We start from the raw sequence: 13481 nt of genomic DNA, 5'->3' as shown, positions 1-13481 counted from the left end.
GCAAGGAGTAATGACTTAATTCAGAAAGCTGGAATCCAAGAAGATGGCTGCAGGAAAGAAGAAATTAACATATCACCTCCCCCAGTCTGGCAAAACCAGGAGATATTTGCAAAACTTATGGCCCTTTTTACTTTACCTCCTCACCTCCCCCTCTCCCTGTTCTGTAAAAGAAACTAGCATCCAGACTCCGGGATGATGCTTCTCTAGGACTCTAGTCCGCCACACACCAAACGGAATACTACTCAGCCATAAAAAAGAAAAAAATCTTGTCATTTGCCACCACATGGATGAGCCTTGAGGGCATTAGACTAAAATTAAATGTCAGACAGAGAAAGATAAATGCCATGTGATCTCACTTATAAATGGAATCTAAAACAAACTAACAAACGAAAAACACTGAACTCATACGGAGAACAGAGGCACGATGGGTGAAGGGGGTCAAAAGGTACAAAATTCCAGTTATAAAATAATTAAGTTGTTGGAATGTAATGCACAGCATGGTGACTATAGTTAATAAAACTACTGCATATTTGAAAGCTGCTGAAAGAGTAGATGTTACAAGTTCTCGTCACAAGGAAGAAAACATACATTGTAAACATAGACATGCACAAAAAAATTTTCTCCAAAAACTTTATTAAACAGAAATTATAATAATAGGCTTCAAAGTAGAATCTAGGAGACACGTTGTTACATTACTCTTGTTTCATTTATCAGTATCGTGATGCTACCAAGAAAGAAAATTGAAATAACCAGTGACATTTGCCAAACAGTATGCTTGTTCCTGTCATCTCTATCAAATAATATCAAGGAATGATATAAGTCCATCAGCTTTAATGGTCATATCTGTGAAGCTAACGACAGTGTATAAAAGGTTGACTTGTGGACAAAGAGAAAACATGAAATGTCACAATAGCTTGCTGGCTGGCTGTGATGCCAAGTGGCAAGTTTCCTCATGGACTGGCTTTCTTCAATCAGCGCCATATCCTACAGGTATTATCCTTGCTACCTAATAAAGCAAATTTCACAAAATTAGTTTTCTTTATTTTATTCACTTAACTCTCTCTGTTTTTACAGGTTGACATTTTCTGGGTCATTGTCGATGATCAGTATGTTTAATGTGCTAGAGCCTCAGTGCCCAGCTGCAGAGCCCCTCCGCAGCTCAGGCGTTTGGGGGGGTGGGAATCTTTTTTTTTTTTTTTTTTTTTTTTGCCTTTTTCCATGTCAGTCATAAATTGGGCAAGTTCACATTCTACTTACGCACCCCCGCGAGATTCATGGCATCTGAGAATTGGAGAGGACGGGAGAATGCAACTACATCAGCCATCCCTCTGCTTATCCCCCCACCCCACCTTCACACAGCGCCACCAGGTGGAAATATGGTGACTTTGAACATCTCCAGGTTTGAGTGACTAGCTTAGGAGGGGGCAGCCCATCCCACTTTGGAACGTCTCAAAATGTCAACAGATTTTTCTCATCGTCAGTCAGAATGTGAGATTTGCATCCTCCCGCCCTGCCCACGACTATGATCGACACTCTTCCAAAGCAGCCTTGATACAACTCCTCCCCCAGGGACGCCATCCACATTCTGTCTGTGGGAACGACGGCCCTGGTATGCAGCGGTGCTGGGCGCTGCTGCTTCTCTCAGCCTCAGGGGCCGGGCAGGTACCATCGATAGAAGAAGTGTGAGGGCTGCGCGGATCGGGAAAGCCTGTGAAAACCGCACATGCCACCCAAGGGCACCTCGTATTTTTAAAAGTGTCGTGACCACACCGGACAGTTTCCTTCCATTTAGTGACTCTAAACCCTCAGGCAGTCCACTAAAACATGCATGCAGTTAATCACACCGGGGTCTGACAAGAAAATAGGGCAGATCAGCTCAAACACAGATCTCTGCTGATGGCCAGGCAGACGTGTCACCCCCACTCTCATAAGCGCCGGCATCTAGGGGGTCAGTATTTAGCATGTTGGTGCTTTGGGAAATACTAAATAAATCGATAATATCTTAAAAGAGCTCAGGCATTTGAAGGCCACCACTAAAACAAGGCACAATCAACACATATTCCTTCCCTAACTCTCCAGGGTCTTCTGTAGTTGAGGGGAAGAGGTACTGCACAGCTGGCCCGGCTTAACATGACCGGTGTGGACTAGGAAAGCCTGGCCCTCAGCTCCTGCGCTTCCTGTCACAATCTCCCATCTCCTTCCTCATCGTGAGAAAGGATCCAACATTCTTTATTACGGCATTGTCTTAGGAGAGCCTACGTTTTAGCAACACTTGCTAACCGTAAGCCCAAAGGAAGTAATCTGCAATTTTAGAAATTATCCATAATTAGGTGGAAAGGGGTGGTATTTCAGGGCAAAGGGGAGATTATTCTCAGCACCTCTAAAGTTATACGATTAGGAAGCTACCTAATCAGCCAATATATAGAGCCAACTTTGTATATGTGACATTTCACTTACTAGACTAGTTAAGCACTTTAAAAATCTTCTGGACACAATGAGAATCACTGAGAGGCAGATTCGCTCCTCTGTGCCCTCGTGGGCATCCCTACCCAACACCACTGAAGCATCCCACTCGCTGCCAAGGTTTCCTCCAGAGGCGGTGCACTAGCGTTGTGCCATATTCTTGTCATTTTTTCCCCTTTCCACAATCTAAATTAACCTGATCTCAATCCAGTTCTTATAAAAATATCGCTAATACAATTTATTCACAATAAATCGTTCATCATTGAAAAATTGCTCAATATGTGTTCTTTTCCCCCAGTATTAATGTGTTATGAGGGGACATCCAAGGAGAAAACAATTTCACTCAAAGAACAAATCTCTAATGGGCTATAAATCCCACTGTGAAGAACTCAGGTCGTGACTTGTTTTAGTTACTAACATTTACTGCCATCAACTGAATATTGACCATTTGATGGACTATGCCTGGGGAAATGTAGTAAACAGGAAGGCAGGCTACTGAATTCTTACTTTGCCTGGAGCAACTGAAATTGAGAATTCATAAAGCCTTACAGTCAGGGGCAGAGCTCACTCCTGTGGTTCTGCAATGCAGCTAAAATTAAATAATGGACATAAAAGGCACCGAGATGAGCTAGGGACCCTGGTGGGGATGGGGGTGTCTCCTTTTGGTATCCAGCTTAGTGACTCTAACAGCCAATTTGAAAGGAAAACTGAGTCGATGGTGTTTATTTCTCCCCTACCTGTAATGATTATGTCACCTTTATAGTTGAAAGCACATGAAAAGATTTCATCCGTGTGTCCCTCAAGAACCTGGAAGCACTGACCAGTGTGAGCATCCCAGATTCTAGCTGTTTTGTCAGAGCTGCCAGTGAGAAGACGGTTACCTTGGGGGTTGAAAGAAATCTACAAGCAAGAAAGAAGAAAAGTGATCACAGCTTTGCGTAATTTGATTCCCACTATATTTTTAATCAGCAGAAAGGGGACATTACTAAGTACCTGTTACCTTCTCAGCCTGGTATTTATTCTTACATAGAACAGTTCCTTCAGGATGGGAAAAATACTGCAGGGACTAATACATGAAAATTACAATCTAGACAGTAAAGTTTGATTGCCCACCCATCACACACAGTTCTAAGGATAAAAACCAAAGCTCCGTTATACTTTGAGTGTTCCCTACCCAGCTTCTTTCCAAAGGCTCCTGATGCCAATCTCCCCACGCAAACCAAGAGGCAGAGCCCTGGTGTGGATGAGATCACAGCCAGGCATCTTCGTACCCAAACCTCGATGTCACCTCTGCAAACCAACTTTCTTTCATCACAAGCAGAGGGATCGTCCTTCGATCTGTGGCACAGAATGTCAGGGCCACTAAGGGAGGACTTCCTGTCTGCTGCTACTTAAAGCACAGAACTTTCCATCAATGTGTCCTGAGAGCCCCTACGTGCCAGGCATTGTCACATGGTATCTGAGCAGGAGAGAAAAGTGTTAATCCTCAGTTCCTCTGGACATCATGCTTATAACCTTTTCTAAAGCATCAGAAGATGACAATTTGGGCCACTTCCTCTGTAACTGAAGGTTTGATGAGGGCAAGTCCCAAGGCCATGGCTTTTTTCGTCACAGTGTCACTAGGGCCTAGCATAATGCCTAGCACAGTGGGAGCTTTCAAAAAGTATTCGCTGGGCTTCCCTGGTGGCGCAGTGGTTGAGAATCTGCCTGCCAATGCAGGGGACACGGGTTCGAGCCCTGGTCTGGGAAGATCCCACATGCCGCGGAGCAGCTGGGCCCGTGAGCCACAATTACTGAGCCTGCGCGTCTGGAGCCTGTGCTCCGCAACAAGAGAGGCCGCGATAACGAGAGGCCCGCGCACCGCGATGAAGAGTGGCCCCCACTTGCCGCAACTAGAGAAAGCCCTCGCACAGAAACGAAGACCCAACACAGCCATAAATAAATAAAAATTTTTTTAAAAACCAACAAAATCACATCACAGAGTAAGAAAACAAATAAAAAAAAAGTATTTGCTAAGTGAATGAATGAATGAATGAATGAATACCTTAGCTTGGCACCCCATAGAAATGCCATTACTGGATGGCAATTCAATAGGTAATATATACTTAACAAGCATAAAATGCAGTAATACAGTTTGAGAACTCTTTCTATTCACACACACACACACACACACACACACACACACACACACACACATATGCACTTATTGAGTGTGACACACCAGACTCTCAGAAACATGGCCTGGGCTCCCTCTGTGGCCTGTCTCCCATGGTCACACATCCCATCCCTCTTCCTGCCAGCCCCCAAGGCCTCCCAGCCTGTGAAGAGGATGTGCCCTGCACAGTCTCAGAGACCAACCCTGATGGGCAAGGGGGCAATGGCCACCAGCAGCAGGTGCAAAGGCAGGAGATGGGGAGAGAGCACAGCAGCGGGCGGCCCCGGGGTCCAGCAGGAGCCTGCAGAGACCTGAAACCATCAAGGTGATATTTTACAAAGAACGAGAAATCTATCTCAGGTATGAGACCAAAGAATTGGGCCAAACTAGAGGGTGAGAGTCACCAGTACCAGCCTTCAATACAATATTCTGAGGACACATCTAAACCTCAGATCCTTGATTGGATGGCCCTGCTCTGTGCATAAGCTTTTGGGAGGAGTTGATATAAAATCCTAAACTACAGCTTTCAAGTTTCAAAATAGGTCATTTTTAACTTTGTTAAGTGTTAAATATTTCCAGGAAATACTTCTTCAATTGCATCTAATCCACAGGACACTTGATATTTGCTGTGCAGCATGTCTTTTGCATAATATAAACTTGTGTGTTTACTAGAACCAGGAAAAATACTTTATTAGCTTCTTAATAGCTTTAATAAGTATTTTTAGCTAACAGAATCTTTTGCTCATGGCTGAGGAGAATGCTGTTTTATACTTTGTAAAAGGTTTTAGAAATCATTTATTATGCTGAGTTTGAGGACAGTTTTAAAAATAAAGTCTTTAGCTAACTGATTTCTAGAAAATATGAGATAACTGGCCAAACCTTGGTACCATCAGTGCCAATAGACCTACTTATACTAAGCCAGCTGCCTATTTTTTTGAAAATAAATAAATTGCTCCAAATGAGAAAGCAGCTCACCTTTGAAATTTCACCTTCATGGCCTTCCAATTTGGCAATGCATTTTCTTGTGGCTGCACTGAAAACTCTTGCTGTTCCTTTTTGAGAAGAGTTGAGACATATATAAATTCATCTGAAATACCGAACTTTGACCACATGCCTTGAATTATCTAAATATCTATCCCTCTGACACACACACTTTGTGCTAAGTTTGTCTTCTTGCCTGCGGTGAGAACCAGCCACTTAATACTTAAAATGCAAGCTGGTTCCACTGCAGGAGAAGAGAGTGAAAAGGAGCATCTCTCTAGCCCCAAGCTTATTAGAAGAGATACTGGGTTCCAAGGTAGATGGTAGTGGGGAGACAGGAATCCAAAAAGAATGAAATTTTTAAGAGAAAAAAGGGGAATTAAAACAAGTTTTGAGAGGCTGAGGATGAAATAAACAGCAAGACTAACATCATACACCAAATATGAGTCTAAGGTTACAGAAGATCGAGAGGCCTTCCTGAGAAGGAACAGCATTCACTACTCAATGAACGAAGAACAGGCACTAAGAAACCCTTTTCAACAGAAAAGGCTAATAGAATGGTTTGTTCCCTATTGGATCCCCAGTGCCCAAAAGTGCCAAACTCATAGTAAACACAATAAATAGATGTAGGATGGATGGATGGAGGGTAGATGGATGGGTGGATGGATGGATGGATAGATGAAGTACAATAGTATATATATTTTCTTAGAATTAAGGAATAGAGGAGTTGGGCTTCCCTGATGGCACAGTGGTTGAGAATCTGCCTGCCAGTGCAGGGGACACGGGTTCAATCCCTGGTCCGGGAAGATCCCACATGCCGCGGAGCAACTAAGCCCATGAGCCACAACTACTGAGCCTGTGCTCTAGAGCCCGTGAGCCACAACTACTGAGCCCACGTGCTACAACTACTGAAGCCCATGTGCCTAGAGCCCGTGCTCCACAATAAGAGAAGCCACCACAATGAGAAGCCTGTGCACTGCAACGAAGAGTAGCCCCTGCTCGCCGCAACTAGAGAAAGCCCACGCAGCAACAAAGACCCAACACAGCCAAAAGTAAATAAATAAATAAATTTATTTTAAAACAAAAAACAGGAATAGAGGAGTTAAATAAGCATAGAAGGAGAAAAACAGAAGTAGTGAAATTGTTGTCAGAAAAAAAATTAAAATTTATCTGCCCAGGTGAAGGATGCTGTCTCACCACAAACTATAGCATTACATCAAGGTAAAATTAGCAAGGATAGGGAATTTTGGTTACTTAATTTTCATATGGAGAAAAGCAAAATATCTTAATAAATTTTCTTTTTACTTATCTTTCTGACAATGTCAACTTCAGGAATAAGTAGACAAAAATTGCTATGTTAGAATTAATATGATTAAAATATAAAACTTGCAACTTAGTTGGACATTTCAAAAGCCTTAAAGAAAAGTGATCCAACTGTTTTAAGAGTTTGTTAATAAGAGAGATTGGTTCAAGATAGTGGAGTAGAAGGACGTGTGCTCACTCCCTCTTGCAAGAGCACCAGAATCACAACTAACTGCTGAACTATCATCGAGAGGAAGACACTGGAACTCACCAAAAAAGATACCCAACATCCAAAGACAAAGTAGAAGCTGCAATGAGATGGTAGGAGGGGTGCAAACACAATAAAATCAAATCCCATAACTGCTGGGTGGGTGACTCACAAACTGGAGAACAATTATACCACAGAAGTCCACCACTGGAGTGAAGATTCTGAGCCCCACATCAGGCTTCCCAACCTGAGGGTCCGATAACAGGAGGAGAAATTCCCAGAGAATCAGACTTTGAAGGCTAGCGGGATTTGATTACAGGACGCCGACAGGACTGGGGGAAACAGAGACTCCACTCTTGGAGGGCACACACAAAGTAGTGTGTGCATGAGGACCTGGGAGAAGGAGCAGTGACCCCATAGGAGACTGAACCAGACCTACCTGCTAGTGTTGGAGGGTCTCCTGCAGAGGCAGGGGGTGGCTGTGGCTCACTGCAGGGACAAGGACACTGGCAGCAGAAGTTCTGGGAAGTACTCCTTGGTGTGAACCCTCCCAGAGTCTGTCATTAGCCCCACCAAAGAGCCCAGGTAGGCTCCAGTGTTGGGTTGCCTCAGGCCAAACAACCAACAGGGAGGGAACCCAGCCCCACCCATCAGCAGACAAGTGGATTAAAGTTTTACTGAGCTCTGCCGACCAGAGCAACACCCAGCTCTACCCACCACCAGTCCCTCCCAACAGGAAGTTTGCACAAGCCTCTTAGATTGCCTCATCCACCAGAGGGAAGACAGCAGAAGTAAGAAGAACTACAGTCCTGCAGCCTGCGGAACGAAAACCACATTCACAGAAAGATGGGCAAAATGAAAAGGCAGAGGACTATGTACCAGGTGAATGAACAAGATAAAACCCCAGAAAAACAACTAAATGAAGTGGAGATAGGCAACCTTCCAGAAAAAGAATTCAGAAGAATGATAGTGAAGATGATCCAAGACCTCAGAAAAAGAAAGGAGGCAAAGATTGAGAAGATGCAAGAAATGTTTAACAAAGACCTAGAAGAATTAAAGAACAAACAAGCAGAGATGAACAATACAATAACTGAAATGAAAAATACACTAGAAGGAATCAATAGCAGAATAACTGAGGCAGAAGAACGGATAAGTGACCTGGAAGACAGAATGGTGGAATTCATAGCCACAGAACAGAATAATAAAGAATGAAAAGAAATGAAGACAGCCTAAGAGACCTCTGGGACAACATTAAATGCAACAACATTCACATTATAGGGGTCCCAGAAGGAGAAGAGAGAGAAAGGACCCAAGAAAATATTTGAAGAGATTATAGTTGAAAACTTCCCTAACATGGGAAAGGAAATAGCCACCCAAGTCCAAGAAGCACAGAGATTCCCAGGCAGGATAAACCCAAGGAGAAACACGCCAAGACACATAGTAATCAAACTGACAAAAATTAACGACAAAGAAAACTTATTAAAAGCAACAAGGGAAAAATGACAAATAACATACACAGGAACTCCCATAAGGTTAACAGCTGATTTCTCAGCAGAAAATCTACAACCCAGAAGGGAGTGGCATGATATATTTAAAGTGATGAAAGGGAAGAACCTACAACCAAGACTACTCTACCCGACAAGGATCTCAATCACATTTGACAGAGAAATAAAAAGCTTAACAGACAAGCAAAAGCTAAGCAAATTCAGCACCATCAAACCAGCTCTACAACAAATGCTAAAGTGTGTTTCTCACTTCTCTAAGAGAGAAACACAAGAGATGAAGAGGACGTACAAAAACAACCCCAAAACAATTAATAAAATGGTAATAGGAACATACATATCGATAATTACCTTCAATGTGAATGGATTAAATGCTCCAACCAAAAGACACAGGTGCGCTGAATGGATACAAAAAAGACTCATCTATGTGTTGTCTACAAGAGACCCACTTCAGACCTAGGGACACATACAGACTGAAAGTGAGGGTATGGAAAAAGATATTCCATGCAAATGGAAATCAAAAGAAAGCTGGAGTAGCTATACTCATATCAGATAAAATCGACTTTAAAATAAAGAATGTTACAAGAGACAAGGAAGGACACTACATAATGATCAAGGGATCAATCCAAGAAGAAGATATAACAATTATAAATATATATGCACCCAACATAGGAGCACCTCAATACATAAGGCAAATGCTAACAGCTATGAAAGAGAAAATCGACAGTAACACAATAATAGTGGGGGACTTTAACACCTCACTTACACCAATGGACAGATCATCCAGACAGAAAATTAATAAGGAAACACAAGATTTAAATGACACAATAGACCAGATAGATTTAATTGATATTTATAGGATGTTCCATCCAAAAACAGTAAATTACACTTTCTTCTCAAGTGCACATGGAACATTCTCCAGGATAGATCACATCTTGGGTCACAAATCAAGCCTCGGTAAATTTTAGAAAATTGAACTCATATCAAGCATCTTTTCCAACAACAATGCTATGAGATTAAAAATAAATTACAGGGGAAAAAAACGTAAAAAGCACAAACACATGGAGCCTAAACAAGACTAAATAACCAAGAGATCACTGAAGAAATCAAAGAGGAAATCAAAAAATACCTAGAGGCAAATGACAACAAAAACACGACAATCCAAAACCTATGGGATGCAGCAAAAGCAGTTCTAAGAGGGAAGTTTACAGCAATACAATCCTACCTCAAGAAACAAGAAAAATCTCAAATAAACAATCTAACCTTACACCTAAAGGAACTAGAGAAAGAAGAACAAACAAAACCCAAAGTTAATAGAAGGAAAGAAATCATAAAGATCAAAGCAGAAATAAATGAAATAGAAACAAAGAAAACAATAGCAAAGATCAATAAAACTAAAAGCTGGTTCTTTGAGAAGATCAACAAAATTGATAAACCTTTAGTCAGACTCATCAAGGAAAAGAAGGAGAGGACTCAAATCAATAAAATTAGAAATGAAAAAGGAGAAGTTACAATGGACACCGAAGAAATACAAAGCATCATAGGAGACTACTACAAGCAACTCTATGCCAATAAAATGGACAACCTGGAAGAAATGGACAAATTCTTAGAAAGGTATAACCTCCTAAGACTGAACCTGGAAGAAATAGAAAATATGAACAGACCAATCACAAGTAATGAAATTGAAACTGTGATTAAAAATCTTCCCACAAACAAAAGTCCAGGACCAGATAGCTTCACAGATGAATTCTATCAAACATTTAGAGAAGAGCTAACACCCATCCTTCTCAAACGCTTCCAAAAAATTGCCAAGGAAGGAACACTCCCAAACTCATTCTACTAGGCCACCATCACCCTGATAGCAAAATCAGACAAAGACACTGCAAAAAAAGAAAATTATAGACCATTATCACTGATGAATATAGTTGCAAAAATCCTCAACAAAATCCTAGCAAACAGAATCAACAACATATTAAAAGGATCATACACCACGATCAAGTGGGATTTATCTCAGGGATGCAAGGATTCTTCAATATACGCAAATCAATCAATGTGATACAACATATTAACAAACTGAAGAATAAAAACCATATGATCATCTCGATAGATGCAGAAAAAGCTTTTGACAAAATTCAACAACCATTTATGATAAAAACTCTCCAGAAAGTGGGCATAGAGGGAACCTACCTCAACATAATAAAGGCAATATACAACAAACCCACAGCAAACATCATTCTTAATGGTGAAAAACTGAAAGCATTTCCTCTAAGATCAGGAACAAGACAAGGAGGTCCACTCTCACCACTATTATTCAACATAGTTTTGGAAGTCCTAGCCACGGCAATCAGAGAAGAAAAAGAAATAAAAGGAATACAAATTGGAAAAGAAGTAAAACTGTCACTGTTTGCAGATGACATGACACTATACATACATAATCCTAAACATGCTACCAGAAAACTACTAGAGCTAATCAATGAATTTGGTAAAGTAGCAGGATACAAAATTAATGCACAGAAATCTCTTGCATTCCTATACACCAACAATGAAGGATCAGAAAGAGAAATTAAGGAAACAATCCCATTTACCATAGCAACAAAAAGAATAAAATACCTAGGAATAAACCTACCTAAGGAGGTAAAAGACCTGTACTCGGAAAACTATAAGACACTGATGAAATAAATCAAAGTGACACAAACAGATGGAGAGATATACCATATTCTTGGATTGGAAGAATCAACATTGTGAAAATGACTATACTACCCAAAGCAATCTACAGATTCAATGCAATCCCTATCAAATTACTAATGGCATTTTTTACAGAACTAGAACAAAAAAATCTTAAAATTTGTATGGAGATACAAAAGACCCTGAGTTGCCAAAGCAATCTTGAGGGAAAAAACCGGAGCTGGAGGAATCAGACTCCCTGACTTCAGACTATAATACAAAGCTGCAGTAATCAAGACAATATGGTACTGGTACAAAAACAGAAAAGCCCAGAGATAAACCCACACACCTATGGTCAACTAATCTATGACAAAGGAGGCAAGGATATACAATGGAGAAAAGACAGTCTCTGCAATAAGTGATGCTGGGAAAACTGGACAGCTACATATAAAAGAATGAAATTAGAACTCCAAAATGGATTAAAGACCTAGATGTAAGACCAGACACTGTAAAACACTTAGAGGAAAACATAGGAAGCACACTCTTTGACAGAAATCACAGCAAGATCTTTTTTGACCCACTTTCTAGAGTAATGGAAATAAAAACAAAAATAAACAAATGGGACCTAATGATACTTAAAAGCTTTTGCACAGCCAAGGAAACTATAAACAAGATGAAAAGACAACCCTCAGAATGGGAGAAAATGTTTGCAAACAAATCAACAGACAAAGGATTAATCTCCAAAATACATAAACAGCACATACAGCTCAGTATTACAAAAAACAAACAATCCAATCAAAAAAATGGGCAGAAGACCTAAATAGACATTTCTCCAAAGAAGACATACAGATGGCCAAGAGGCACATGAAAAGCTGCTCAACATCAGTAATTATTAGAGAAATGCAAATCAAAACTAGAATGAGGTATCACCTCACACCGTTTAAAATGGGCATCATCCGAAAATCTACAAACAATAAATGCTGGAGAGGGTGTGGAGAAAAGGGAAGCTTCTTGCACTGTTGGTGGGAATGTAAATTGATACAGCCACTATGGAGAACAGTATGGAGGTTCCTTAAAAAACTAAAAATATAACTACCATATGACGCAGCAATCCCACTGCTGGGCATATACACTGAGAAAACCATAAGTCAAAAGGACATATGAACCCCAATGTTCATTGCAGCACTATTTACAATAGCCAGGACATGGAAACAACCTAAATGTCCAACGATAGATGAATGGATGAAGAAGATATGGCACATATATACAGTGGAATATTACTCAGCCATAAAAAAGAACGAAATTGGGTCATTTGTAGAGACGTGGATGGACTTAGAGACTGTCATACAGAGTGAAGTAAATCAGAAAGAGAAAAACAAATATCGTATATTAATGTATATATGTAGAATCTAGAAAAATGGTACAGATGAACTGGTTTGCAAGGCAGAAATAGAGACACAGATGTAGAGAACAAATGTATGGACACTAAGGGGGGAGAGCAGGGCTGGTGGGGAGGTGGTGGTGGGATGAATTGGGTGATTGGGATTGACCTATGTACACTAATATGTATAAAATAGATAACTAATAAAAAAATCTTTTAAAAAATTTTAAAAATAGAGAAAAATTTTTTAAAAAGAGTTTGTTAATAAGACAAAAATATCCAGTATAGATTAGTACATTAAATTTTACAAAAGCATTTTTAAACTTCAGAAAACATAAAAATAATATAGCCTGAAATTGTAGTTTTTTATAAGATAGAAATATGAATAAGACACCAAAAATTTCAGCCTTGAGAGTAATTCCAATGAAAATGAAAAAGGCGATAAATATAAAAAAAACAGATTGTAGCTGCACAGGCAACTAACTCTGTTGAATGAGATCTAATTTTAAGAAGGGAATGAGGAGCAAAGACCAGAGATAAATAAAAAAAAAAAATTGCTGTAAACATCAAGATTTAGGAGGGACAGAATGAGAAGAGATTTACAAAACAAAGAAAAGAAAAAGAGTTTTTTGGAAGTAATGTGTTATCGAACAAGGAAAGAATCACTGCTAGGGAAAATAACAGATGATAGAAAGGACAAAACTAAAAGAATCAAGCTTATATATTATTCTCATCCATCCGTCAACATCCTGATCCCTTGTCCCTGCTTGTTTCTTCCCCCATAGCACTGACCAACTCCTGACATTCTATATAATCTAATATTCT

The 13481-nt window shown here is 40.3% G+C and overlaps 1 protein-coding gene across 4 annotated transcripts in view; it reads right to left on the bottom strand.

Moving 5' to 3' along the window:
* Positions 1–732: 732 nt before the first annotated feature.
* DAW1 (dynein assembly factor with WD repeats 1) overlaps positions 733–13481 on the bottom strand; it is a 40783-nt gene continuing 28034 nt past the window's right edge. For 2 of the 4 annotated variants that reach the window (XM_061205616.1, XM_061205626.1), the window contains 3 exons: positions 5594–5670; positions 3201–3363; positions 733–1006 (listed from right to left, as the gene is read on the bottom strand). In XM_061205616.1, the coding sequence (XP_061061599.1) occupies positions 972–1006; positions 3201–3363; positions 5594–5670 (275 nt within the window). In that variant the 3' untranslated portion in view covers positions 733–971. Of the gene's footprint in view, positions 1007–3027; positions 3364–5593; positions 5671–13481 lie in introns of those variants that run through there. The other 2 variants (XM_061205635.1, XM_061205607.1) reach the window with 2 other exon arrangements.

Source organism: Eubalaena glacialis, chromosome 1 (assembly GCF_028564815.1).
Source record: "Eubalaena glacialis isolate mEubGla1 chromosome 1, mEubGla1.1.hap2.+ XY, whole genome shotgun sequence".
NCBI classification, from domain to species: Eukaryota; Metazoa; Chordata; class Mammalia; order Artiodactyla; family Balaenidae; genus Eubalaena; species Eubalaena glacialis.
This window is presented reverse-complemented; position numbering and strand designations above follow the sequence as displayed.